This window comes from Pyrus communis, chromosome 11, assembly GCF_041283825.1.
Source record: "Pyrus communis isolate YQ-2024b chromosome 11, ASM4128382v1, whole genome shotgun sequence".
NCBI lineage: Eukaryota > Viridiplantae > Streptophyta > Magnoliopsida > Rosales > Rosaceae > Pyrus > Pyrus communis.
The window spans coordinates 10,997,184-11,021,017 of record NC_142575.1 but is presented as its reverse complement, the minus strand read 5'-3'; the positions used below and the strand labels follow the sequence as shown (position 1 = coordinate 11,021,017).

General features: G+C 36.0%; 4 protein-coding genes and 1 long non-coding RNA gene across 6 annotated transcripts; 1 reads left to right on the top strand and 4 right to left on the bottom strand.

Annotated features, from left to right (window-relative positions):
* Nucleotides 1–1,120: 1,120 nt before the first annotated feature.
* On the bottom strand, nucleotides 1,121–4,912 carry LOC137743607 (SHUGOSHIN 2). Of its 2 annotated transcripts, none has more exons than XM_068483533.2 (9): nucleotides 4,293–4,912; nucleotides 4,137–4,174; nucleotides 3,839–3,947; nucleotides 3,721–3,744; nucleotides 3,558–3,626; nucleotides 2,947–2,994; nucleotides 2,721–2,859; nucleotides 2,532–2,592; nucleotides 1,121–1,677 (listed from the first exon to the last, which is right to left on the bottom strand). In XM_068483533.2, exons 1-9 carry the CDS (start codon nucleotides 4,452–4,454, stop codon nucleotides 1,404–1,406), a joined length of 924 nt encoding a protein of 307 aa, XP_068339634.2. In that variant the 5' UTR covers nucleotides 4,455–4,912; the 3' UTR covers nucleotides 1,121–1,403. The 2 variants fall into 2 exon arrangements, with proteins under 2 accessions (XP_068339634.2, XP_088535071.1); XM_088678945.1 differs by having other exon boundaries at nucleotides 4,137–4,218; nucleotides 4,293–4,433.
* Nucleotides 4,913–5,755: 843 nt separating this feature from the next.
* LOC137741323 (actin protein 2/3 complex subunit-like protein) lies at nucleotides 5,756–11,098 on the bottom strand. The gene is made up of 12 exons (XM_068481044.2): nucleotides 10,724–11,098; nucleotides 10,130–10,301; nucleotides 9,975–10,037; nucleotides 9,572–9,677; nucleotides 9,322–9,426; nucleotides 9,165–9,241; nucleotides 8,959–9,076; nucleotides 8,346–8,418; nucleotides 7,531–7,722; nucleotides 7,088–7,208; nucleotides 6,245–6,469; nucleotides 5,756–6,156 (listed from the first exon to the last, which is right to left on the bottom strand). Exons 1-12 carry the CDS (start codon nucleotides 10,801–10,803, stop codon nucleotides 6,106–6,108), a joined length of 1,383 nt encoding a protein of 460 aa, XP_068337145.2. The 5' UTR covers nucleotides 10,804–11,098; the 3' UTR covers nucleotides 5,756–6,105.
* A 2,594-nt stretch (nucleotides 11,099–13,692) lies between these two features.
* LOC137741322 (protein NUCLEAR FUSION DEFECTIVE 4-like) lies at nucleotides 13,693–15,753 on the top strand. Its single transcript, XM_068481043.2, has one exon. It carries the CDS (start codon nucleotides 13,794–13,796, stop codon nucleotides 15,474–15,476), a length of 1,683 nt encoding a protein of 560 aa, XP_068337144.2. The 5' UTR covers nucleotides 13,693–13,793; the 3' UTR covers nucleotides 15,477–15,753.
* Nucleotides 15,754–16,630: 877 nt separating this feature from the next.
* LOC148692887 (uncharacterized) lies at nucleotides 16,631–17,541 on the bottom strand. The gene is made up of 2 exons (XR_015953432.1): nucleotides 17,130–17,541; nucleotides 16,631–17,028 (listed from the first exon to the last, which is right to left on the bottom strand). It is a non-coding gene; the product is annotated as an uncharacterized LOC148692887 (long non-coding RNA).
* A 1,819-nt stretch (nucleotides 17,542–19,360) lies between these two features.
* LOC137741321 (protein NUCLEAR FUSION DEFECTIVE 4-like) lies at nucleotides 19,361–21,601 on the bottom strand. Its single transcript, XM_068481042.2, has one exon. The coding sequence runs from the start codon at nucleotides 21,371–21,373 to the stop codon at nucleotides 19,646–19,648; it is 1,728 nt and encodes a 575-aa protein (XP_068337143.2). The 5' UTR covers nucleotides 21,374–21,601; the 3' UTR covers nucleotides 19,361–19,645.
* Between the last annotated feature and the right edge of the window lie 2,233 nt (nucleotides 21,602–23,834).

The following is a 23,834-nucleotide window of genomic DNA, read 5'->3' as shown; positions in this document are numbered from 1 at the left end:
CTTCCCACATGTCATTCTTAAGTTTTTGTCATATCATTCTTAAGTTTTTGTCATTGACTTTCTTCAATTATTCGATCTGATAGCTGAAAAATGAAAGGGGTGTATGATAAGTAAAAAATGGGTGCGTGAATGACGCTACCCTTTCATAAAACTAGGATAAGTCCGCAATTTAGCCTATTTTTGTCAAACAAGCCAAGAGCTTGACCTTTTTCGACCACATGTTCCAACTTGAGCATCAAGTGTGCCTGATTCTTAGGTTGAACCATTCTTGGTTCACTCGCTATAAGTTTCTATTCCTCCACTTATTGATGGGTAATGCTAGAGAGATTAAATTTCTAAACTAAACTTTGAAAATTAAAAGACATAGAAGTTGATGATTGATTTATTACTTAAGCATTGATTAACGTGTTCAATCCTATTGGTGACATATTATTTAGTTTACAAATTTAGTCTAGAAATTTAATTTCCCTAGCATTACCCCTTATTGATATGCTTAAGTTCAGTAGATAACCCCACCACCTTTGGTCGTACTGAAAGCTCTGCCAGAGCAAAGCGAAGCATCTCGCGAGTTGCTAAAACCGCGACGGGTGCACTTCCTTTTGGGCCCAAGTCGATTATTTGGACTACTTTCTTTGACCCATATTTTTACTAACCTTTGGAAAATGTTTTTGTTCAACGCATTTGACCCATTTGATAATTTTTTTGTCTTAATTTTTATTTGACTGCTGTTAGTGATACTCCAAAATATCATTCAACACTCTTTCTTATGCAAAAATTGTATTATGTTTTTACAAAATTGAAGTGTAGCATTACACTTTTGGTGTGCTGATAATAGTTCTTTTTGGTTTCACATTTTTTGTTAGTGATAAAAGAGAAGTACACATGGGAGATGGGAGATCAAGAATAGTGGATGAAAAAGGGTGAGAGAGATGCAGAAGAAATGCGCAATGAAAGACACCCAAAATTATAACTAAAAATAAATAATAAAAAATTTATTTTAAGCTTAAATTTTTCTTAAATGATAGGACCACTTACTTCTGATAGTAGCACACCAAACATACACAATCACTTTAAAAGCCCAAACAAACGCAATCACTTTAAAAACCAGTAATACAAGTGATTATGGAAAAGAAAGCACTTGATTTTAGTACTAGCTCGTTACAAAGCACAGTACTATACCACATAAATCAATAGAACTGCTAATCAAAAGTTGTTTTTTTTTTTTTTTTTTTTTTTTTCTGAATATGGCTTACAATAGCATAGCAGATAAGTCACTACAGAAAGATATGGATACAACTGTTCTAGTTGTACAATCATCTCTTTTACATTTCATTTCTTCAACTACATTATACAAGCTCTTTTCAACTCGCCGGTATTCTCAATATTGAGATGCTGCCCTTCTGTCACTCCGATCTCCGCATTTTGACTAGTAACGAAACTTCTTTGTATGACTTAACCTTCTCAGCTGCTTTGCGCAACGGTCTTCCAACTGAAGACCGCCTTGGGGCACAATTATCTTCTCCCTCTTCTATTCTTGTAGATGAAATCAATGGAGTGGGACCACTACTGTGCATCGGACTGTCTGGTGTGCAACTGACTGGTAATTTGCCATCCTCTATTTCAAACAGGTTCTCTGTCTGGGAAATAAATCTAGCAGATTGCCTCCTCAAACACCGTCTGAACAAAAGAAAAGGAAGCATTAAGGAGAAGCAAATATAATAGCTTGGGCACAGAAAATACAGTTCTTAGATATGGGAAAACATCGTTAACGTTGGTGAGAAACACTTAAAAGAATCAAGCCATGGAAAAAAAAATCATCGCCTATCAACATATGATACATGGTGCAATAATAGTTGAGTAAAGGCATTTTTTATTCAATATATAGGCCTCTTATCACAGTTTTTCACAAGAAAACAACACCTGACAGGTTCATGGTGCCGGATCAAGATTAGTAGTGGTCCCACATTGGTCCACTGATAGGTGACTCGGCTGATAGTTTCTTTAAGCAACATTGAAAATCACCATTTTTACACAGTGGAGCATCCACATGGTAAAATAGGCGACTCAAGTGAAAATCCCTACCCTAGCATCTCAGTACAAAGTCTTAAAGGTGGTTAAGATTCCTAAACAGAAAATTTCTGGTAGAGGAGGGAGTTGCAAGAGCCATTGTACACCGTTTAATGATTGTGCGAAGAACACAATCAACAGTGAGTTAATTAAGATTTTCCAAGTACAGATCTTTGGTGTTATGTAGCTTGATAAAATCCCCAAAAACCTAACACCTATTGGTCCATACCAAGCTAAATGTTGGGCATAAGAGATAAAGCTGGGAAAATATTGGTGCTGCATCAAGATTATCAGTTATCCCATTTTAGTCCCTTGTTCAACACAAAGTGCATATTAAATCTATCAAAAGTGGACCGTGAAAATATTTCTTTCGGTATGTAGACTCTAGTACATTTAGGCTCATGGAATATGAATGAGTGTCCATATCTGAATATCCATATCCATGACACCACGCATCAACTAACCTTTTATTTTCAACCTTCTCTTTGTCTTCAACCTTTTGGCCTGTAGTAGAAGCGCCTACCGCTGCAAGAAATCATAGATTCATAAGTGCAAACGTTTACACGGTGGGTGCAAAACAAAGGGGAAAAGAAAGAAATATCTTTATGCAAAATTAGATCATCTATATCAATTGCCAAAGTAAAAAAGTTTACATCGACTTCTTGTTGCATGTCTTTTGTTAAGATTACATGCTTCGCCTTTGTTGATATTACATGCTTCGCCTTTGTTGAGATTACATGTTTTGCCATCATTATCAGCTTTATGCAAAGATATCTCCTCTCCTTCCTTGATCTGGAAAAATATATGAGATTCAATGATAGAAATATAAGGCACTGTGAAGAGATCTCACTACATACAAATTCACAGCCGAACGATTACCTTGGATACCTGAGAGGCAGTATTTTGACGTTTAAACTCTGTTTTTCCCTGTAATAGGGGTATATAAAGAATCAAACAAGAATATTGGTGAACTGAAACTTCAAACTCAAGGCCTGAATAAATATAGAATGTCACCAGAATAAGATTTGCTAGAGTAGAACCGGTCCTTGTTTGTCATCCATGTTGCTTAACATTTTATGAGATAAATGGAATTTTATAGGAGTCTAAGTGGAATGATAAATATATATGCAGAGCAACAGAAGAAGTTAGTGTAATCGCTCCTAAATCGGATTCTATGGAACAGTTGACAAAATTGCGGGATACAGAGATTAGTTCTATCCATCACGATGAACTATACCAAATTACACATATGCACAATAATTAAATGCAACATATTGTGAAGGTAAACATTTGTGTGGCAACAAACAAGCAGAGAAAGAATTATAAAAAATAAAGCTAACAATATTGAAGTTGCTAATCCTCTATGTTGCTTAAGTTGCTGTTAGTCATCCATCAAAATTGAAGAAAAAAATATATCAATGCGTAACAGCAAAAACACTTCTGCACCAACAGCTCCAGCGCATGACATACAATGCAAGATAAGGACTAACCTCTATTTCTAGATTCTTTGCTTTAAATAAAGCATTCTTGCATAGAAGTTCATGCTGTAGTGTTTTTACCTGGTATTGACAAATACCGAGTCAGATATTAGGATAAGTGACGGCTTCACGAGCCAATGGACTGACGTGTATTACTTCGGTTATTGCAACTTACCTTCTCTCTTCCTAAATTAAGCTCCTGCAAAATCAACAAAAGAGAGTAAATACCAGAGACAATTAGATAATTACAGAAAGGAATTAGACACTAATGTTAATGTGAAAAGAAAACGCACCGCTAACATCCTGCTGTTCGATTGTGCAAGACTCAAATTTTGTAGCTGCAATTTCTGGAGACTAATTCGCAGTTTCTGCAACTCAGCTCCACCTAATTCAACCATTTTACTGTTAAAAAACAATTAAAGGAAAACACAATCTCTCCATTTCTGTAACTTTCCGGGCGAAATCACCCAATCATTCTAGTACTTCATTCTTGGGTGCAATCTCAGTAACCAAACAGGTAACTACACCAAAAAACAATAACAAAATAAAAATTAGAAAGGAAAACAGCATTGGAGAGTATGAAAAGGATACGTCCTTTCGGCGACAAGTCTGATCAAAGTCATTCTTTCCTGGTTCAGATATTCACAAACACAAACAAAACCCACTAAGCAATCTGGCAAAAAAAAAAAAAAAAAAAAAATTAAAAATTTGCGTAAGGAATAGAAGAGGACCCAAGTGAGATCATACCCTCCTGAGCTGCTCAATGCAGTCCTTATCAGTCAGACAATCTTCCGGCGGCTTTTCATCCTGGATCATTGGTTTCGTAGCCTGCAAATTGGTGATGTCGGATAGCTTCTTCCTCATTATGCCACCCAAAGACAATCTCTTGGGCATACTCTCACTTCTCATGCGTTTGAAACCCTAATTTAAACTTCAAGATTCGCAATTGGGGATTCAAGAAATGCGATTCAACATAAAAAACAGTGATTTCTGGGAGAAAAATCACTTCCAGGGCAGAGAACCCAGAATTCGAATTGAGAAATTTAAACGAACAAGCAAGTGACTCCGAGAGAATTAAAAAAATGGAAGAAAACCCCAATTTTAAAAGCAGAAATGGGTGTGGATTTTGAAATCGGAGGAGGGAAACTAATCAAATGGATGAAGAGTAAACCCTAATCCTGTTTCTCCTGTCGCTGTGAAACAAAAAGGTTGGATTCCGAGCGACTGAGGGAAAAGAAAGGAAGGGGCGCGGGGGTGGGGGTGGGGGTGGGTGTGACGGAAAGCAAAGCCAATGGGCAAAGTATGTACTTCGGAGTGAGGTTCGCCTTCCGAACCTTAATTTGAATATCTCAACGTTCCAAACTTCCAAACCATTTTTTTTCTTTTTTCTTTTTAATTATTTGTCGAAATAATCCCTAAAATTTATATAAAAAACAATCAACGTGGTTGAGAATTATGTTCGGAATTAATCTCTATAATTATTTGCCAATTGAACCTCTACTTTGGATTAAAGTAATGGATTTATTGCCAAAACTAATTTAAATGATTTACCGTCGAAGCAAGAGACATTAGAGAGTTATTTTCAGGATTGGTGAAGAGGATCAAAAACCCTAGAAAGGGGAAAAATTGGCTTATGTATGTTTCAAGGGCACACTTCTAGTAGCAAGAGCACGTATTTTCTCCTCAATAGTAAATAAAGCGTGAAAACAGCTAGGGCAAGAGTGAAGCGCCCAAATTCATGGAACTTTGTACTTATGATCGGAAATATTTATATTATAAAGCACTTTGTACAGATCATTTCTGCAATAGATCACTAAAATATGCGATCATCTTTCCCAAAAACCATCTGTAGATAATAATTTATAATATGAATCATAAGTATAAACTTCTATGCATAAGACATGAAGTGTTTTGACGACCTTGTCCTCAACCTTAACGAGCCAAACAAAGTTTGCAGCGCAAAATTGTGAAAAGAGAGAATTATAATCCCTGTCCATGTCTAGTTGTTAAGGTTACCTCTATTTCTTTTTCTATTTGTTTTCCTTTCTGTACGAAATTCATGATAACTATTTAGATTGCCGATATCAACTCCTTTTTTAAAAGTCGCCTTAAAAATCAAATTCAAATTTAAAATTCACCATATAATCAAATTTAATTTAAAATCTTCAAAGAACAAAAAAAGTAAACTTGAAGCACGTAGGGAAGAAGCCTTTGCTACAACATATACTCGCATGTCTTCAAATAACCCAGAAGGCCATAACTTACACATAATACATTGAAATACCGATATATCTCCATTCGATAAACGAAACGAAGGAGGAAGTAAGCAAAGAAAACAAAGCAAACATTCCCTGGCAACAATCGCTACAGAAAAAACCTCAATAAGATTCACAGCGCCCTACTTCGGGATTTTACCGGTTCGTGCTCAAAACATAATACAAGTCCTGACTGAAAAGAGCTCCAGTCATTAATATTTACCAACTATAATATACCGCCGCATTTTCTTCCCACCATTTTCCTACCCTTAGTTCGATACTATACACAATTTCAACCTGCTGATCTAATCAGCTGTGATGGTGCCTTGCAGAAGGTACGAAGCCTTGTTACGGACCTGCAATGCAGTATACTTTTAACATGCACTCACCAAGGTGTAAGGAGAAAACAGTTAAGTTTGATTCAGTCTGGTCGAATTGCCATACCTTCGATGCAAAAGACCTCAAATCTGTACTGGCTATCAGGCAAGAACAGTTTCGTAAGTAGAGGCGCCACATTGCTTTCAAGACAGGCTTGTCTTCTACTAGTTGACTGGACAAAAGCCAATTCTCGGCTAATACCAAGTGTATGTACATCTTGGAAAAATCACATTTTTTGTCCTTCACATTGACTGGGATAAGCAATTTTAGGATCTCTTCATCATTAGGGGCCTTAGGTGAAGCGTCAAGCAACAATGTCAAATCAGATTTAAGAAATTAGAGGGGAAAAGGGCTCTAGATACAATCACTTAAAACTAACAATAATGTCTTTTGAAGTTGAAAAGAACAAGAATTTATAGAATAAGTTAGACTATTCTCTCAATGAACATCAGAAAACAATCATAAGATATTATGCATCGTCATCTCACGCGCATTGGATGTATTGCTTTAGTTTCACAACTCTCATGCTCATGCGAGAACAACTTATAGATGGTGTCAAACGCAAACATTTTAAAAAACTTACACTCTTATTCAAAAGCTTAAACCATATGCAACTGATTTTAATTGTGCCCTCATGCATGGGCTCCAAAGAAACTTGTCATTTATGGTCCTAGCATGTTTAAGTGAATGAAAAAAAATATATAATTACCAATGGGATGTTAAATAGTGATTATACAATCCGGTTACTACCAGCATATGATGTTAAAATTCAAGTCCTTTTTTGCAGAGAGCATGCTTCTTTCTTTCCCATAGAAGCCTAACTTATTTTGCTGGAACAATTGTTTGATAAAATGTAGAATGAAAGAATAATTGTGCTGTATTAAAAAGACCTGTATTCTTGTTCAGTACCTTATGATCATAACAGCTAAGAAGCATTTGATGGGCAATTGCACTTCTAAACAGCTTACTACGAGTATCGACTCCCGAAATGCATTCCACAATTCTTAGGCAGGTCACGTCTTTAGGAACTCTGCTTATCATAGATCAGCAATAATAAGGGAGAGGAATTGAACAAAAGTAAACAGAAAAAGGCAACGACACTATTTAGGCATAATTTCAATATAGTCACAAATATATATGGATCTCCATAACTAATTTTTCCCTTACAATATATGAAACTGAATGTAGCTGTAAAAAATAATACAAAATCGCTGACAAAAGGTGCACAAAATTCAAATAAATTAATTGATCACGAATTATTCTCAGCGAAGAGAGAGTGATCATGACCATCCCAATTTGAAAGTAAAATCCAATCCAACAGTTCAAATCAAACAACCAGTTAAGTCAATAACCTGCAAGCAAGAGAATTTGCTATCTTTTCACAGCTAGATTCCCACTCTTTTTCAGTGAAGTAACTGATAGCTGACTGCATGCACTCATGCAAAAGCACGGACAGACCTTGAAGTTGGCGATCAGAAAATAGACAAATAATGACTTCAATTAACTCTTCAGCTTCTGAGGTCAAGTATATAGCCATTTTGTTCCTGCAAATAAAATAAGCACCACAACAGACCAATGAAAACAATACGAAACCAAACATGTTTCCAAATTTTAAGTAAGTATTTGCATCATTAGGTATCACTTATGTTGTTAGGTAGTACCCATTGAAAGAAATATTTAGAAAGGAAGATCATTGTATCACACATTCAAAGAATATAGTACACTGATCTATATAGGATTCGAGATATGAAATACCGATAAAATATTCAATAGTTGAAGTGAACAGCCTACACAATAATGTAGGACAATCAACAACCAACTAATCATCTATTAAGCTAAATGCACAATTAACAAGCATTAACTTATATCAACAACACTCCCCATGAAGCTAAAGAGAAAGAAAGAACATTATATTATTACACGTCCAAATGAAAGATCATTGTTGTTCTATCAATGAGGTCTAATAACTAGACCATAATTTAGGCTAGTAGCTCTAGTTTAGGCTAAATGCCTAAAAATCAGCCTATACCAATGAGGCAATGACAGAATCAGTTAACAAACATCAACTAATTGATCCACAAAGGAAACAAGCAAATGGCAGTCTCATGTGTTGTCAAACTAGTGCTTCCATTTTTTTAATGAACTAGTACTTCCAGTTGTTATTTACCTCTTTTGACAAGAAGCAGTCACAAATTTAAGCCAAGCTCTAATATTTGGAGCTGGACCTCTACGAGCAGAATCTAGAAGGCAAAATAAAAGTATTATGAGAAGACAAATAACAAAAAGCATGCAAAACTTTATAATTTTTACATGATATTTCGTATATCAAATAACAAGAAATATAAATAAAATAAAAAAAACAGGAAAGAAATTGGTATATGAAAGATCTAAAAATTACTACTATTCTGTTCATACCAATAAAAAAGCAAAAAGAAAAAAATCCTGAAAAGCATCATTGAACCACTAGATTTTGTTTTATTATTGGTGGGTATGCCAACTGAATATGGAGCCCATAAGCATGGGGAATCAGCTCAAGATCATTACAACCCAGAAAATCCTTCTAAAATGCATCAACATGAAAGTAACGAGTGTAATTGACATTACTGCACTTACACATATAAAGCATATTCTATCAAGTATCACCGATGGTAGAAACAATATATATATATATATATATATATATATATATATATATATATATATTTCTCCTATTCGAGAAAAAAAGAGAGAAATTTCCAACCCAAAATATGCATAAAACTGGTGTGAAGGTAGAAACTTACTGGAAGGAGCAGAATCCGTGTTAGATGAAAAGTTGAATAAAAATCCGTAGTTTTCAAGAGCTATTTTTAATTCAGAATAGCTAGGAAACCAATCAATTTTGACTGGCAGTAAATCAACCTGGTTAAGAATTAATACCAGAATTAACTCCTTTACATATCACCCAATCAAACTTTTGTCCAATGAAAAAATGAAGATCAAGTTCAACCTCATTTTCAAACGAGAGGATAGCACACCAGAAGTCACATGCAGATGCCCTCAAATTTTCTTTTGACGAATATAACACTGAAAGAGAAAAGGTAAACACATCACAAGAAATTCCATGAGTTTTAATAGGACATGCTAGGGGTGACAAAAAGGCTCACTCAGATAAAAGGTCCATGTGGCTATTGATTTTTCTAGATGACCACTGGCGAAAATCAATTTTGATAGCCAGCCATTTACTAATAATCGTTCAAGGAAAGTGTCTCCTGCACAATATCAATAACTGAATATATATATATATTTTGCGAAAGGGCCAAAATATGCACAACAGGATACATAACTTGATGCCAAAATGCATGCCAATAATGAATGACCAGTGATAACTAATATAAGCCAAGCAATATAACTAACCATTTTCTGTAGAGATATCAATCAAAGAATTGAGCTCATCATCCATGAATGACTGCAAGACCCTGCAAGTTTTAAGCTCGGGAAAAGATAGAGAAGGTGGGGTCTTCTGCAACCATAAAGTAAAACAAAAACTAAGAAAGTACTGCTATTTAAAGACCAACACCTATCACAATCTACATAACAATAACCAATCGTCAGGTGACACAATCTAGAGATTGTATCTATCAATTGGAAACCTGGTCTCTGTAACAAAACAAATGCCAAAAACAGAGGACAAAGTGTCTTCTTGCCTATAGCCAGTTCTTATACGCAATGGACAGCTTGTCTGTCTGCTCTGTTTATGTACACTCCTTTTGACTCCTTTTTCACTCAACGAAAGTTTTCTTATACAATAATAACGAACCTGATCTCCAAAAGTGCATATGCCCCACACAAAGCTCTCCTCCTTAACACTTATTTCTCTCATCTGCATCACCAAGTTTATATTTCAAGTTTTGAAGAGGAAACAGCAGTACACAAATAACACCAGAAAAGACCAGAACAGGAGAGTTAACATGCCTCGCTGTCACACTTATCGACAATGTCAAAGAGCACAGCCTCTTTGTCATTATCTTCTTCATCTGAATCATTGTTCCTTCGTGCCTTTGCAAGCTTAGCTTCCTTTTCAACAAGCTTGTCTTCTTCCTTGTAGAAGTCAGTCAAAAGGTCATCCAACCCAATAGTCTTCCTCCTAAATTACAACCAAAGAGAGATATAACACAAAAAGGGGAATCTACCATTCTCATTAATTACTGCAAAAAATCATACACTAAATCCTACAGTGGCAATTCTGTGTTAATGCATACACACTACATGTTCAGTAAGCGCTAACCGAACGTAAAATGGAAACCGATCATGTTCAAGTCTTATTTGGTTTCCATTTCTGTGACATAATTCAAGAATTTATGATAAATATGAACAGAAATCATGTTCAATCAACTTCAAGGCCTCTAAAAATAAAAAATAAAAATCTTGACGCTAAAAAAAACAACTTGATCAAAGAGAAAAGGAAGTCACAGAAAAATATAGTGAAAAATTACGGAATAAAAAAAAAAAAACCCAATTGAAGTACAACTGAGAAAAAGGTAAACCCTAGAAACCCAAAAAGCCAACCTTCTCTTGGTAACTGCAGGGCGAGTGAGAAGTGGGTCTTCTAAATCGAAATCAAGGAAGTTATCCTCCATGTCCACCATCTCTCTCCCTCTCTAGCAAGTCCTTTCTTCGTCTTCTTTTTTGGTTCTGAAATTTCAGAAATTGAAAAGCGCCAAATTTTGTGGCTGCTTTTAAAAGGGCGCGGCTAATACTGCCTTAACCCAGGCTTCCTATTTGCTGTTTGGGGCTTGGCGGGTAATCTGCCCGGCCCACAAATGTCGCTTAAGAAAATTGAAAATTAAATCCCCAAAAGAACTGCAGATGAGTTGATTAGAACTGTATACATGCCGCGGGTGGTGAATTGTTTTGAAAAAAACACTCTTTCAAACGTAAAGTTCTTCATAAATTTTTTAAACAATGTTTTATAATATTGATATGAATATTAACATTAAATTGTGAGATAACAGAAAGTTTATAAAAAATCATACTTCTGAAAGAGTCCCCTTAGCGTTATTCTTTGGTATTTAGAACTTTCCTCTTCAATTAATTGTGTCATAAATTTAAACATTCCCTCTTCTCTTAGTGTAAGTCAAAGTAAAAATATAATTTGTATTGAAAAAGAAGTTTACATGAACATGTCACCTTATAAGTTCAATGATTCTACATTAGCAGCAATAAACCCGATTCCTTTCACTCCAGTTTGTCAAAAAATCTTTCAATAATTATATTTTTTGTTTAATTGTAGCAGTGATCTTTGAACTTTATACCTAGTTTAATATCAATCTATGAACTCTCATATTAGTTTTTTTAATACTCAAATTTAACAATGTGTTGTAGCATTGGTTGTTTTCACTAACGCCATCTATTATCCTTTAAATGTAAGGGTATACTAGGAACATCACCTCACTTCACTAAAAGAAATTTAAAAATGAAAAATGCCAAATCGTATCCTTTGGCTTCTGAGTGTATCCTTTGATTTAATTAAAATCCACCCCAGACTTGTGAGTGAAATCTCTTAGGAACCTAATTTCATATTCAACATAGTTTTAAAAATCCATTTTACACCAATAATGGGCTTGTTTCTTGGTCTGTTAACCAATTCTCAGGTGTCATGGTTTCCAAACATTGAGATTTCATCCTCCATGGCTTTCTTCTAGGCTTGATCTTGAGCATCATCATTGTAATTCTCAAGATCAACGTATCCATATAATTACAAGTACGTTTCAAATATAAGTTGATGTGGGTCCCATCTTCATACTTTGGTTGGTCTTTCGTTAGGTCAAGTTGGGAATATTTTTGTCACCACCTTTAAGTGATGGTGATACTCACCACCCTATTTAGTATCATTAGATGAGTTTAAATCTCGAGATCTGTGTAGTGGATATACACAAATCCTTAAATTTAAACTCATCCAATGGTAATAAGTAAAATGACGAACATTACCATTATTTGAAAGTGGTGAGCAAAAATGCACCAAGGTCAATAACCTATCAGCATATCTTAGATCAATTAGGTATTGAATTAGATGAACCAGTTTAGTTAGGGAGGTGAACCAACGGCTTTTCATGCTTCCTACAAACAAAACTCAACAAACTGTCATATGTCCAAAATTCCAAGTCCTCACATTCTCAACAGACTATCTGCTCTCCATAAACCAAAAACAGTTCAAAGAAATTTATTACCCTCTACTCAATCATGGCATTTCCCAAGCTTTTCTTCATTTTGTCTTTGCCCATGGTGTTGTCACTCTCAAGCACCCATTTGAGCCACGCCGCTCGAAACCTTTTGGTCACGCCGGGAGCTCCACCACAGGCCTTGACAACACTGCCCACATTGCCTCCATTGCCCTCAGTACCAACACTGCAAAGAAACTGCCATATGTCCAAAACTACAATTTCGTCTCTGCCAAAGCCAACACTGCCCACGTTACCTCCATTGCCCTCTGTGCCAACACTCCCCAAGGCCACATTGCCGCCGTTGCCCTCTACCCAATTGCCTACACTCCCAACTAACCCAACTTCAAGCTCCCCCTCTTCTAAATCATTGTAATAATTTCGAACTATTTCCCCTCCCTTAATAATAATAACTAATTTTTTTTTTCTTATGACAAATGATAGGAGATTTTACAAAGAGGATATTGTACCCACAACAAAGCTTAGGCATATTGGGGCTAGCTACAAATATAATCAAACTTATCACAAATATAAATCGTATTTGCAATTTATGTGAATCAAAATTGAGATCGCTTCCAACCAAGTGGAGACATTTATGAGTGGATGAAAGGCTGTTTGGTTATGGAAAAATGCTAATGAGACTCTAAAAAATGTGACTCTCTGTTACCTCATAGTTTAACGTCAATTTCTTTGCCTACGTTATAAAACATTATGCCAAAAAACATGATGCGACAAAGAATCCATGAAGAGTCTTAATTTGAAAGAATCCTCTTAGCATTTCTTATCAGTTAAGACTCAAGTACATCAGTAAGATATTAAATGTCACAGTTAGATGATTTTGTTATTATGATTCAATAAACATTTTTATAGGATAAGTTTCCTTATCTCAATAACCTTTTAAAAATGTTCTAAAAGGAAAACTTTCCTTCTTCAATACTAATCCATCTCTACTATGGTTTAGTTCCTAACTAAACAAACACACAGGAAGTTAATAGCAACTTTGTGATGGACACGTGTCGAGTTCCCATTATCTAGGGAGTTGTGTCAAGGTTGAGACGTTTGACCAATGTCTATTTTTACAGCCAGTCTATTTTTTTCTTTTTGGGTTTTTACAATTTGACTGGCATTGAAGAAATTTACTCCATTAGTCTGTTAAAAAAATAGCACTTCACAAAACAACGGCTAAAAACAAACTCACCCAACCTCCTCTTTAGGCTTACTTCTAGCCATCTTGTGGCTCCACTTCTCTGTCAGTTCAATCCTTCTGTGAAATCTCTTCCTTTATATGAACCCCAATTTCAACTCTAATCCATCTTACCTTTTCACTTTTGTTGCACTTTAATGCATTCCTAACAAAACCATAAGGAAAAAAAAACGAAAAAAAAAAAAAAAAACATTCATAATTCCGAGCCAGTAAAATGAGTAGTAATGGCAGCATGGGATGCAGTGAAATTGGCCAGTTTTCGTGGCATATTCTTAATGGAAGATGGTTCAGCGTGTTCGCCTCGTTCCTTATCATGGCCGGAGCCGGTGCCACTTATCTGTATGGTACCTATTCCAAAGAGATCAAGGCCACTCTTGGCTATGACCAAACAGAAATCAACATGTTAGGCTTCTCCAAAGATCTTGGTGCAAATGTCGGTGTCCTCTCTGGCCTAATCGGCGAAGTAACCCCAGTTTGGTTCGTGCTCATAGTCGGCGCAGTCATGAACTTTGCCGGATACTTTATGATTTGGCTGGCTGTCACCCAGAGAATTCCCAAGCCTAAAGTTTGGCAGATGTGCGTTTACATCTGCATTGGAGCCAACTCTCAAAACTTTGCAAATACAGGAGCTCTTGTCACTTGTGTCAAGAATTTCCCGGAGAGCAGAGGTGTTATGCTCGGTCTGTTAAAGGGTTTTACTGGACTCAGTGGAGCTATCCTGACACAAATTTACTTGGCAGTCTATGGAAACGATTCAAAATCCTTGATTCTGCTTATCGGGTGGCTCCCTGCTGCAGTATCAATAATTTTTGTATACAGCATTCGACCAATGAAAGTTGTTAGGCAACCCAATGAGCTCCAAGTCTTTTACCATTTCCTCTACATCTCAGTTGTCCTTGCCTTATTTCTCATGGTTATGAGTCTACTTCAGAAAACGATAAATTTCTCCCATGCTGCCTATGCAGCAACCGCAACCGGAGCAATTTTTTTGCTCTTTCTCCCTCTTGGCATTGCCATTCGTGAAGAACTAGTCATTTGGAATCAGCTGAAACAACCTGTTGATCCTCCAACTGAGGTCAAAGTTGAGAAACCAGGAGAAACTGAGTTTAAAAAGGAAGAATCGAAAGACAAAGAATTAGAGAGACCTGAGCCAGGTTGTTTCTCGGACATATGCAACAAACCACCAAGAGGAGAAGACTACACCATTTTACAAGCACTACTGAGTGTAGACATGCTCATATTATTCATTGCAACATTATGTGGACTTGGATCAAGCTTGACAGCGGTAGACAACTTGGGACAAATTGGTGAGTCTTTAGGTTATCCAACAAAAACAGTTCGAGCTTTTGTCTCATTGACAAGCATATGGAATTACTTTGGGAGGGTCTTTTCCGGGTTTATCTCGGAAAGCCTACTGATCAGGTATAGAATTCCGAGACCGTTAGTGATGACAGGTGCTCTTGTTCTTTCATGTGTTGGCCTCCTCCTCATTGCCTTCCCTGGCCCTGGTTCAGTTTATGTGGCATCAGTGATCATAGGGTTTGCTTTTGGCGCTCAGTTGCCATTGCTTTTCGCAATTATTTCTGAGCTCTTTGGTCTTAAGCACTTTGCAACGTTGTTCAATTGTGGGCAAATAGCAAGTCCCCTTGGCTCCTATCTTCTAAATGTGAAGCTCACTGGGGCGCTCTATGATAAAGAGGCAAGGAAAGAGCTAGCAAAGAGAGGGTTGACGAGGTCACAAGTGAAGGACTTGACATGCATTGGGAATCACTGTTATCAGTTGTCTTTCACAATTTTAGCTGCTGTTACATTCCTTGGTGCTCTTGTGTCCCTAATTTTGGTGTATAGGACACGAGCGTTCTACAAAGGTGACATATACAAGAAATATAGACAGTAGATACTCTTTTTTGGTTGGTTTATGACTGCCAAAACAGACACTGGTAATTTGGATGAGGAGCCTACAGAGAAATTACGAACTTGATGATTATACATAATGATAAATTATATTGAATTTCTAGGAAATATCTTCACAACCCTAATGTTTTTATGCTTTGCAAAGCGTTAGCGAAGTTTACTTCACAAAATTCTCAACTCTGCTACCGATCAAAAGAAAGAATGTACTCGGGAAAGTGGCGTTTTTGGTTTATTTGGACTTGGACCTTTTTTTCTGTCAACTTATTCGGCCTATATTTTTCGTTTTTGTGGTTTTGTATCTTTCTTTTATCGTATGATGTATTGTGATAAGATGATAAAGTAGCTTGCCTAACTTTTTAGGCCAAATTATGTTTAGACTAGGTAGTTTAGGACAAATTCCACTCATAAGTCCAAACATTTCCAAAATCAAAAAATCAATACAGATCTCACCATTAACCTCTAAGTAGGCACCGAAAAACCATGTGTAGTTAAGTGTTATCACACTTCCTATATCCAGTTCATGTTCAACAAAATCTGAACTAAAGTGTCAAAAGTTGCAAAACTTCGAACTTCATAACTGAAGTTTTTGTAATTGTGTCCGAACTAAAGAGCAAATGACGTACAAAGACATGAAGTTGCATTCTTCCACAACTGATGCATGGGAGGCCTTGTGACAACACTTTATCATAAAAGAAAAATGCCGCTTGATATACAAAAATCATATATCAGTTGTGACTTTCACGAGATCTTTCTACATAGGTTGTTCAACCCGCAGCCATACACTTGAGGATCACAGCACTTGTTGATGTGCATGGCGTAATCACAAATTTAACACCAAGAAAATCGTTGATGTTTCTGAGTGTTTCTATCCTATAAAGAGAGAGCTTTCTGACCCGAACTTTTGAAACATCTTGTGGACATAATGCACAGAGAAGAAACAAGCACAAGCAGCCCTGCAAAACCAAATAGCTGCAAACCAACTATCAGAAGCTAAACAGAAATTAGATAGCCAATAACAAAAGTCCTAAATGATTTTATCGTATAACAAATCCTTCTTGTTGTTATCTTTATCTGACAAATGGGATCCATTACTGAAATGGAAAAAAAAAGTATATATAGCACCTGCGAAAAACTAGGTAAAATCAGAAACGAACTCAGCGGTGTTCTCCTCCTAAAATTTCACCAAATAATTCATCCAGGACAACTTTTCATTTCAGCTAGTCCTTTTTCTGTTCTAGTGCATATATCTCCATTTGTTTCCTTATGAGCTTAAAAAATAAACTAAAAATGAGAAAGTATGAGAATTCAATAGATAACGAACCCGGTGGTTTGAATCTACCACTCCACGCTGCTCAATCTCCTCAAGCAGAACAGAAGCAATTTTCGTACCAACATCCTCCCGAGGCATCAGCTATTTCTTCTCATAGTCAAGTTCATCTATTTGTCCGCCTTGTGCATAAGAAATAGTTGTATCCGCAGAGATATATCATCCGGAGGTCGCTTCTGCAACTAGTGAAATTCCATAACCAGATGACCTGCCATAAAGTCATTGTTTTCTGTAAGAGAGTGTTACTGGCACGTCGACATGATAAAACTCCAAATGTACTTCCAAATTAGTTCATCAAATATATCCCACCTCGTAAAATTATAATACTATCTAGATTGAGGATATACTCTCCAGCTTGCTGGCCATCTTTATGGTCGGTAAATTTGTGAACGTCTGGAAGGAAGGGATTAAAGACTTCCCGAGCTGCATGCACCATAGTATTTTCCAACTGTACAGACTACAGACACTCTCGTTGAGAATGTCACCCCTCTAATCCTCTTGGCCAACGCCTTATAAGTCTCAAAAACTCACGGTCAGACTTCGAACAACTGGGATTGCCAAAACAACTTCACCGCCGCCTTTAGTAGCGCATCCGCGACTCTTTATTTCCTCTTTATTTCCAGCTCCAACCCTTCTGAGGGAACTCCAGAGGGTTTTAAAATGGGAAAGGTAGTGGACCGGAAGTTATCAATAGACAGGTCCCTTGAACCATTTGTAATTCCTGAAAGACAAAATGCAACTGCTTAAAGTAGCAGCATCTTCTTAAAGCTCATAACGACACCCACAAATGCTTTGCTGATCTCTACTATGCATTTGGTCAGGTCCCTTCTTTCAGTTAACCAATAGGGTTAGCTGGCTACGCCATTTGTTTATAGCAAGTTGACATTAAGAACAGAACAAGGATGACAAAGATTAAAAACAAGATATTAGTTCCGCCTTTCCGTGTTAATGTGTGACTGAATTTAGCTTTCCTCTTCCCTGTGTTGACTACGAAAAGAAGCTTGAGCTGATGGGAAAGTGCTTATACAAGTTATTAGTTCCGCCCTAAGCAATGCAACATACAAAATTTAGGGGTTTTTGAACTTTAATCCTTGAAGAAGATTAAAATTTAATAAAAACCTGGTGTTAGATTGAATATTGATTTTAATCCTTTAATGTGTACTTAATTCAAATTCGTATTGTTTTAATATTTAATAGATATCTTATTTAATGTCTTTACATTAAATTTTAAATTTATTATTATACACATTTTAATTCATTAATTTTATTTAACTTCTTCTAATTAGTATACCTAAACGTCCGTATCATAATATATTTTACTAAATTAGTATACCGAAATGTCCATACCTATATATATTGTAGTACCTAAATACATTGTAGTGAATTAGTGGCACATAAGAAAGTATGCAAAGACATAAGTGTACCAAAAATTCCGTACCTAAATATACGATACTAAATTAGTATACCGAAATGTCCGTACCTAAATATATTATACTAAACTAGTGTACCGAAATGTCCATACCTAAATATATTATACTAAACTAGTATACCGAAATGTTCGTACCTAAATATATTACAATGTATTAGTGACGCATAAGACATATGTAAAAATATAAGTGTACCGAAAAATCTCTATGAAAATATTTTCTTATATAAGATACTTACCATAATGAGAATTAAAATTTATACCGAAAAATCTCTATGAAAATATTTTCTTATATAAGATACTTACCATAATGAGAATTAAAATTTATAATATAATCTTAAAATTTTATTTATGAACACCATAAAATCATAAATAAAGAAAGAGACATTAAATACATATACTGACATTAATAAGAGTCTAGGGACTAAAATCAATTTTTAATCTTGTATAAGACATTTTTCTAAACTTCATCTTATTTAAGGATTAAAATCTAGTTTTCTAGAAACACATTGATTTAAGATGTAAAATATAAACTTCTTTTATTTTTATAATTTTTTGTATGGATGAAACCCAATGGAAGATACTAGTAGAGTCATTAATTCCCTCTAAATAAAATTCAAGCTACTCATGAGCTTTACGAGTTGAACATACTAATGTTCAAGCTTGGCTTGTTTTCTAATTGAACCAAACTAGACTTGACTTGGAGCTTCAACAAGTCAAACACAAGCTGAACTCGATGCAAGCTTGAACTATTTCAAGGCAATTTACAGTACTAACCCTCTCGTATTATAGCATAAGATTTTTATTTATTTATGTCGAATATTTGATCATGATACATTAGAGCATGTTGAAGGAAAATCCCTCTTTGGAGAAATGATTTTGAGCTCCCTAAACGTGGAGAGAAAGAGTGGATATTAGATAGGGTGACTTCATATGCAATTTTCAATATTTTCTAACAAGTTTTATTTCCTTTGTTTTTAGCTAAGCATTGCGAATAAATCACGTTCCTAAATTGAGATTCTTTGAGTTTTCATACTCCCAAATCCCCCTCCTACTCTATATCCGTGCTTCATAGATTAAGAATAACACTGTCACTAATATAGCCACTCCATTCAGGACGAAATTAATATTTGGGATCATTAACCTCGAAATCACAAGCAATTCTTCAACCAAAAATAAGCCACAATAGAAATTCATGACTAGTTAAAGATACGGAGCATGGTTTGGACCAGCCACTTCAAAAAGGGTTAGATAATAAAAAGACTTTCTATCTAGCTAATTTAGCTGAAATCTACTGAAAATAAAATATAATCATAAAAATAATAATATAGAGAGTGCCCTCCCAGATGCTGTTAGATTTCAAGTTTTTGACCCGGTGAGAATTAAACCAAACAGATATCTATGCAGGCTCTCTATACTTCTTATAAATATCACCTTTGTAGAAGTCTCTAGTCCTTACCACCAGAATCAGTGAAACAAGAGCACCAAAGAATGTGATACCAGCCAGAACAGAGAAAGACAGCCTATAGCATTGACTTCCAAGGCAAGTAAGCTCCTTCACCGATGCCCTCGTCAGCCCTTTCTTTGCTAGCTGCTTCAGTGCCTCTCTATCATAGAGCATCCCGGTCACCTTCACATTGAGAATATAGGACCCAAGGGGACTTGCAAGCTGCCCACAATTGAACAATGTAGCGTAGTATTTCAGGCCAAAGAGCTCGGAAATGATTGTGAAAAGCAATGTCAGTTGAGCGCCGAAAGAGACTCCGATTACCACCGATGCCACGTAGACCGAACCCCGGAACGGGAAGGCGATGGAGAGGTAGGAAATGGATGATAGAACAAGCATGATGGTCATCATGAGTGTTCTAGGGACTTTCCACTTCCCCATTAGGGTTTCTGAGACAAAGCCAGAGAAAACCCTACCAAAATAGTTCCAAATGCTCACCAAAGAAACAAATGTGCTGATTGTTTTGGTTGGATATCCTAATGCCTCACCAATCTGCCCTAAATTGTCAATTGCTGTCAAACTTGATCCAAGTCCACAAAATGTTGCAATGAACAAAATAATCATGTCCGTACTTAAAAGTGCCTGTAAAATTGTATAATCTTCACCTCTTGTTGGTTTGTTGCATATGTCGCCGCAACAAGATGTGCTCTTTTTGTTTTGATCTTGCACGGCTGAGGAACTTGACGCCGGATCCAAATCATCCTTAGCTTCTTGGATTTCGCTCGGCTTTTCAACAGCGATCTCAGTCGGTGGATCAACTGTTTTTTTCTTGAGGTTCCAGAGGACTAGCTCTTCTCGAATGGCAACCCCGAGAGGGATAAACATAAACAGGCAAACAACGGTAGCAGTTCCAGCATAGGCAGCTTGGGAGAAAGCAACCTTCCTTTGAATCAAACTCATAGCCATGATGAACAATGCAAGGGAGATTGAGATGTAGAGGAAATGGTAAAAAACCCTTATCTCATTTTTTTGCCTAACCACTTGCATTGGCCTAATGGTGTAAACAAAAACTACTGATAGTGCAGCAGGCAGCCACCCAATTAAAAGAATCAATGATTTTGAGTCATTAGGGTATATGGCAAGGTAAAGTTGGGTAAAAATAGCTCCACTGAGCCCAGTAAAACCTTTTAACAGACCAAGCATTACACCTCTACTTTCTGGAAAATTTTTTACACAAGTGACAAGAGCTCCCGTGTTTACAAAATTTTGAGAATTGGCTCCAACGCAAATGTAAAGGCACATCTGCCAAACTTTAGGTTTTGCAATTTTTTCAGTGACAGCAAGGTAAATCATGAAATACCCAACAAAATTCAGGCCTGATCCTAGTAGAAGGACAAACCAGGTAGGGGTTACCTCACCAATTAGCCCTGAGAGAACACCAACATTCGCACCAAGGTCCTTGAAGAAGCCTAGCATGTTGAGGGTAGTTTGGTCATATCCAAGAGTGGACTTGATGTCTTTGGAATATACACCAAAGAGATAGGTGGCACCAGCTCCTGCCATGATCAGAAAAGATGCAAAAACCGTGAACCATCTTCCTTTCACCACCTGCAATGCAAATTCACACGGTCCACCTCCATTGCTGCTGCCGCTGCTCCTAGAACTACTCATTTTGGCCATGGCTGTGGTACCCCAAGCTCGATACAAACGATGCTGGAGAATGGGAGTATCGTATTGAGGACCTCGATCGCAGAAAGTGAATGCTTTTAACCAACTTCGAGCAAAGACACTAGCAATTCTGATAGAGGTTTAAGAAGAGAGAAATTAAAGATGGGGTTTGGGTTGATTTGGCATCGAGTGGCGGATTTATGAGAGGGTGAAGTGCCAAGAGCCCCCATTAACTGATGGAAATGTGACAAATGGGGATGTGGGAATTGTATTATAGTAGGCAAATTAGGTCGAGTAAAGCGAGCGAGTTATTTTGTGTGAGCCATTAATTAAGGTTCATGCTTATCATGTTAATCCAATGTTATTGTCTTCCAATGCAAAATCAAAGATTTCTATGGTTTCTGTTTTTTTTTTTGGAAAAGAATCAATAGCATTTTATTCAGAGAATGATAAATCAAACTTCTTGGAAGAGGGCCTCCACAATCACATCTGGAGGCTCCTTAAACCAACAAAAATCACTAGAAAAGGAAACAGCCAACTTGGCCATACTATGTGCCACAACATTAGCAGTACAACACAAATAACATACCTGCGAGTCCACAAAAACCCACAAAAGAGCATGGATATCTTCCACTAGAAGATCAATCAGTGAAGACCCCTGGACGCGATTGCCAATAGCCTGAACCACCTGCAATGAGTCACTCTCCATAATTACTCATGCCAAATTCCTATCCAAATATCCATTTTTTTATTTTTCATTTTTTTTTTGTCAATTTGAGTAAGAACTTATCTTAATTTCCTATATGGTTATATTTATTTCTACTTTGGCAAAAAAAAAAAAAAAAATTATTTCTACTTATTTTGGTAATTAATAATTGTTTAAATCATGTAAGCAAACACTTATCTTACCCATTGAAGAACATAAGAAAATGATGTGAAAGTGATGTGGCAACATAGGCCAAGGATCATTTCCATGTATTCCCTTCTTTTTATAGGTACAGATTATGAACAATTGGTCCTCATTAAAACATAATCCACTAGTCATAAATACAAATTAAAGACCATTGCAGTGTATATTACTCTTCACACGAGTGTTTTTTTCCTACGAGCTTGTTGGTTTTTTTTTACAAGACAAAAATGTAAGACAGATACTTAACACGGACCATAGATCATAGATATGCTATTAAATCACGAAGCACAAGAACAATGTTGCAGTGCAAGGACAAGAAGAAAACATACCTGCAGAATTCGATGCAGAAGAAGAAGCCATTGCAGCTTTGGAACTATTACCTCTTTAGCAAAAAACAATTGCTCTCCAAATGATAGGTCTTTGGAACAAGATAAGCAAAGATATTGCAAGAGCAGTGACTAATGTTCATATATATATATATATATGTATGTATGTATGTATCAAATGCCCCCAACTGATTCTCCTATTAAAATCAGTATAGGAGACAATCTACCAAATGATATTAGCACAAGAAAGAACTTACAAAATCTGGATTACCCTATAATAATCCTACAAGGAATACAAGACCAAATCCTTGTACAAGTTCTATTCTTAAGCTTATCAACACAGAGTTTCAATCCAAACCAAAGTCGAATTAACTCTCATAAACATATTAAGACTTCTTTATAGCAATCTGAGACAACAAGGATTATTACCAAACCGTATGAATCATACTCATACTCTAACATTCTCCCACTTGAGTATGATTCATAATAATGAATAATCATCTCAAATTCAATATAAATGTGATCACATAAGTTATTCATCAACACACTAGTATATAGACACAACCAGCTTACATAAACCAAAACAATGAATTTATAATTGCCTCTATAACACAAAATATAGATTTAACTTACAAATCACAATGTCCAAATCATGTTCATAGCAATGTATCTAAGCTCAAGAGTAAACCAAGACGTCTACTCCCACTCATATAGCCCAAAATTGATATCTTAAATACCAAACATTCTTGACAGTAAGCTATCAACTTAAAATTATTCATAATTGCATGAATAGCATAGTTATGATCCAATCATCAGCTTTATCATATTCATAGAAGCGATCACCAAATCTTTTGGATAACAAAAACTTAACCTCATATACAACGTACCTATGCATTTTAAAGTATTGAACTTAAAAATCTTTTCTGTTACATCGCATAATTAACTCAAAAGTCACAACATACTTAATTTGCACTTTGTAATTATGTGAACCAATATAGCAAAACCAAACCGATTTGCTCCCACTTATCTAGGCCATACTTAACACAACCAAGTTAAGTACAAGTTAATAGCAACTATATTAACTAAAAATCATTCCAAAACAATGAATGACTAATCAGAATCCATATGGAAACCAAATTCGTTTCCCTTTGAATGCTAACATAATAGGATCCTTCTCATTACTTAAACAAATTAAGTAACACAAATAATTCAACCAATTGCTTCAATAAAACCATAA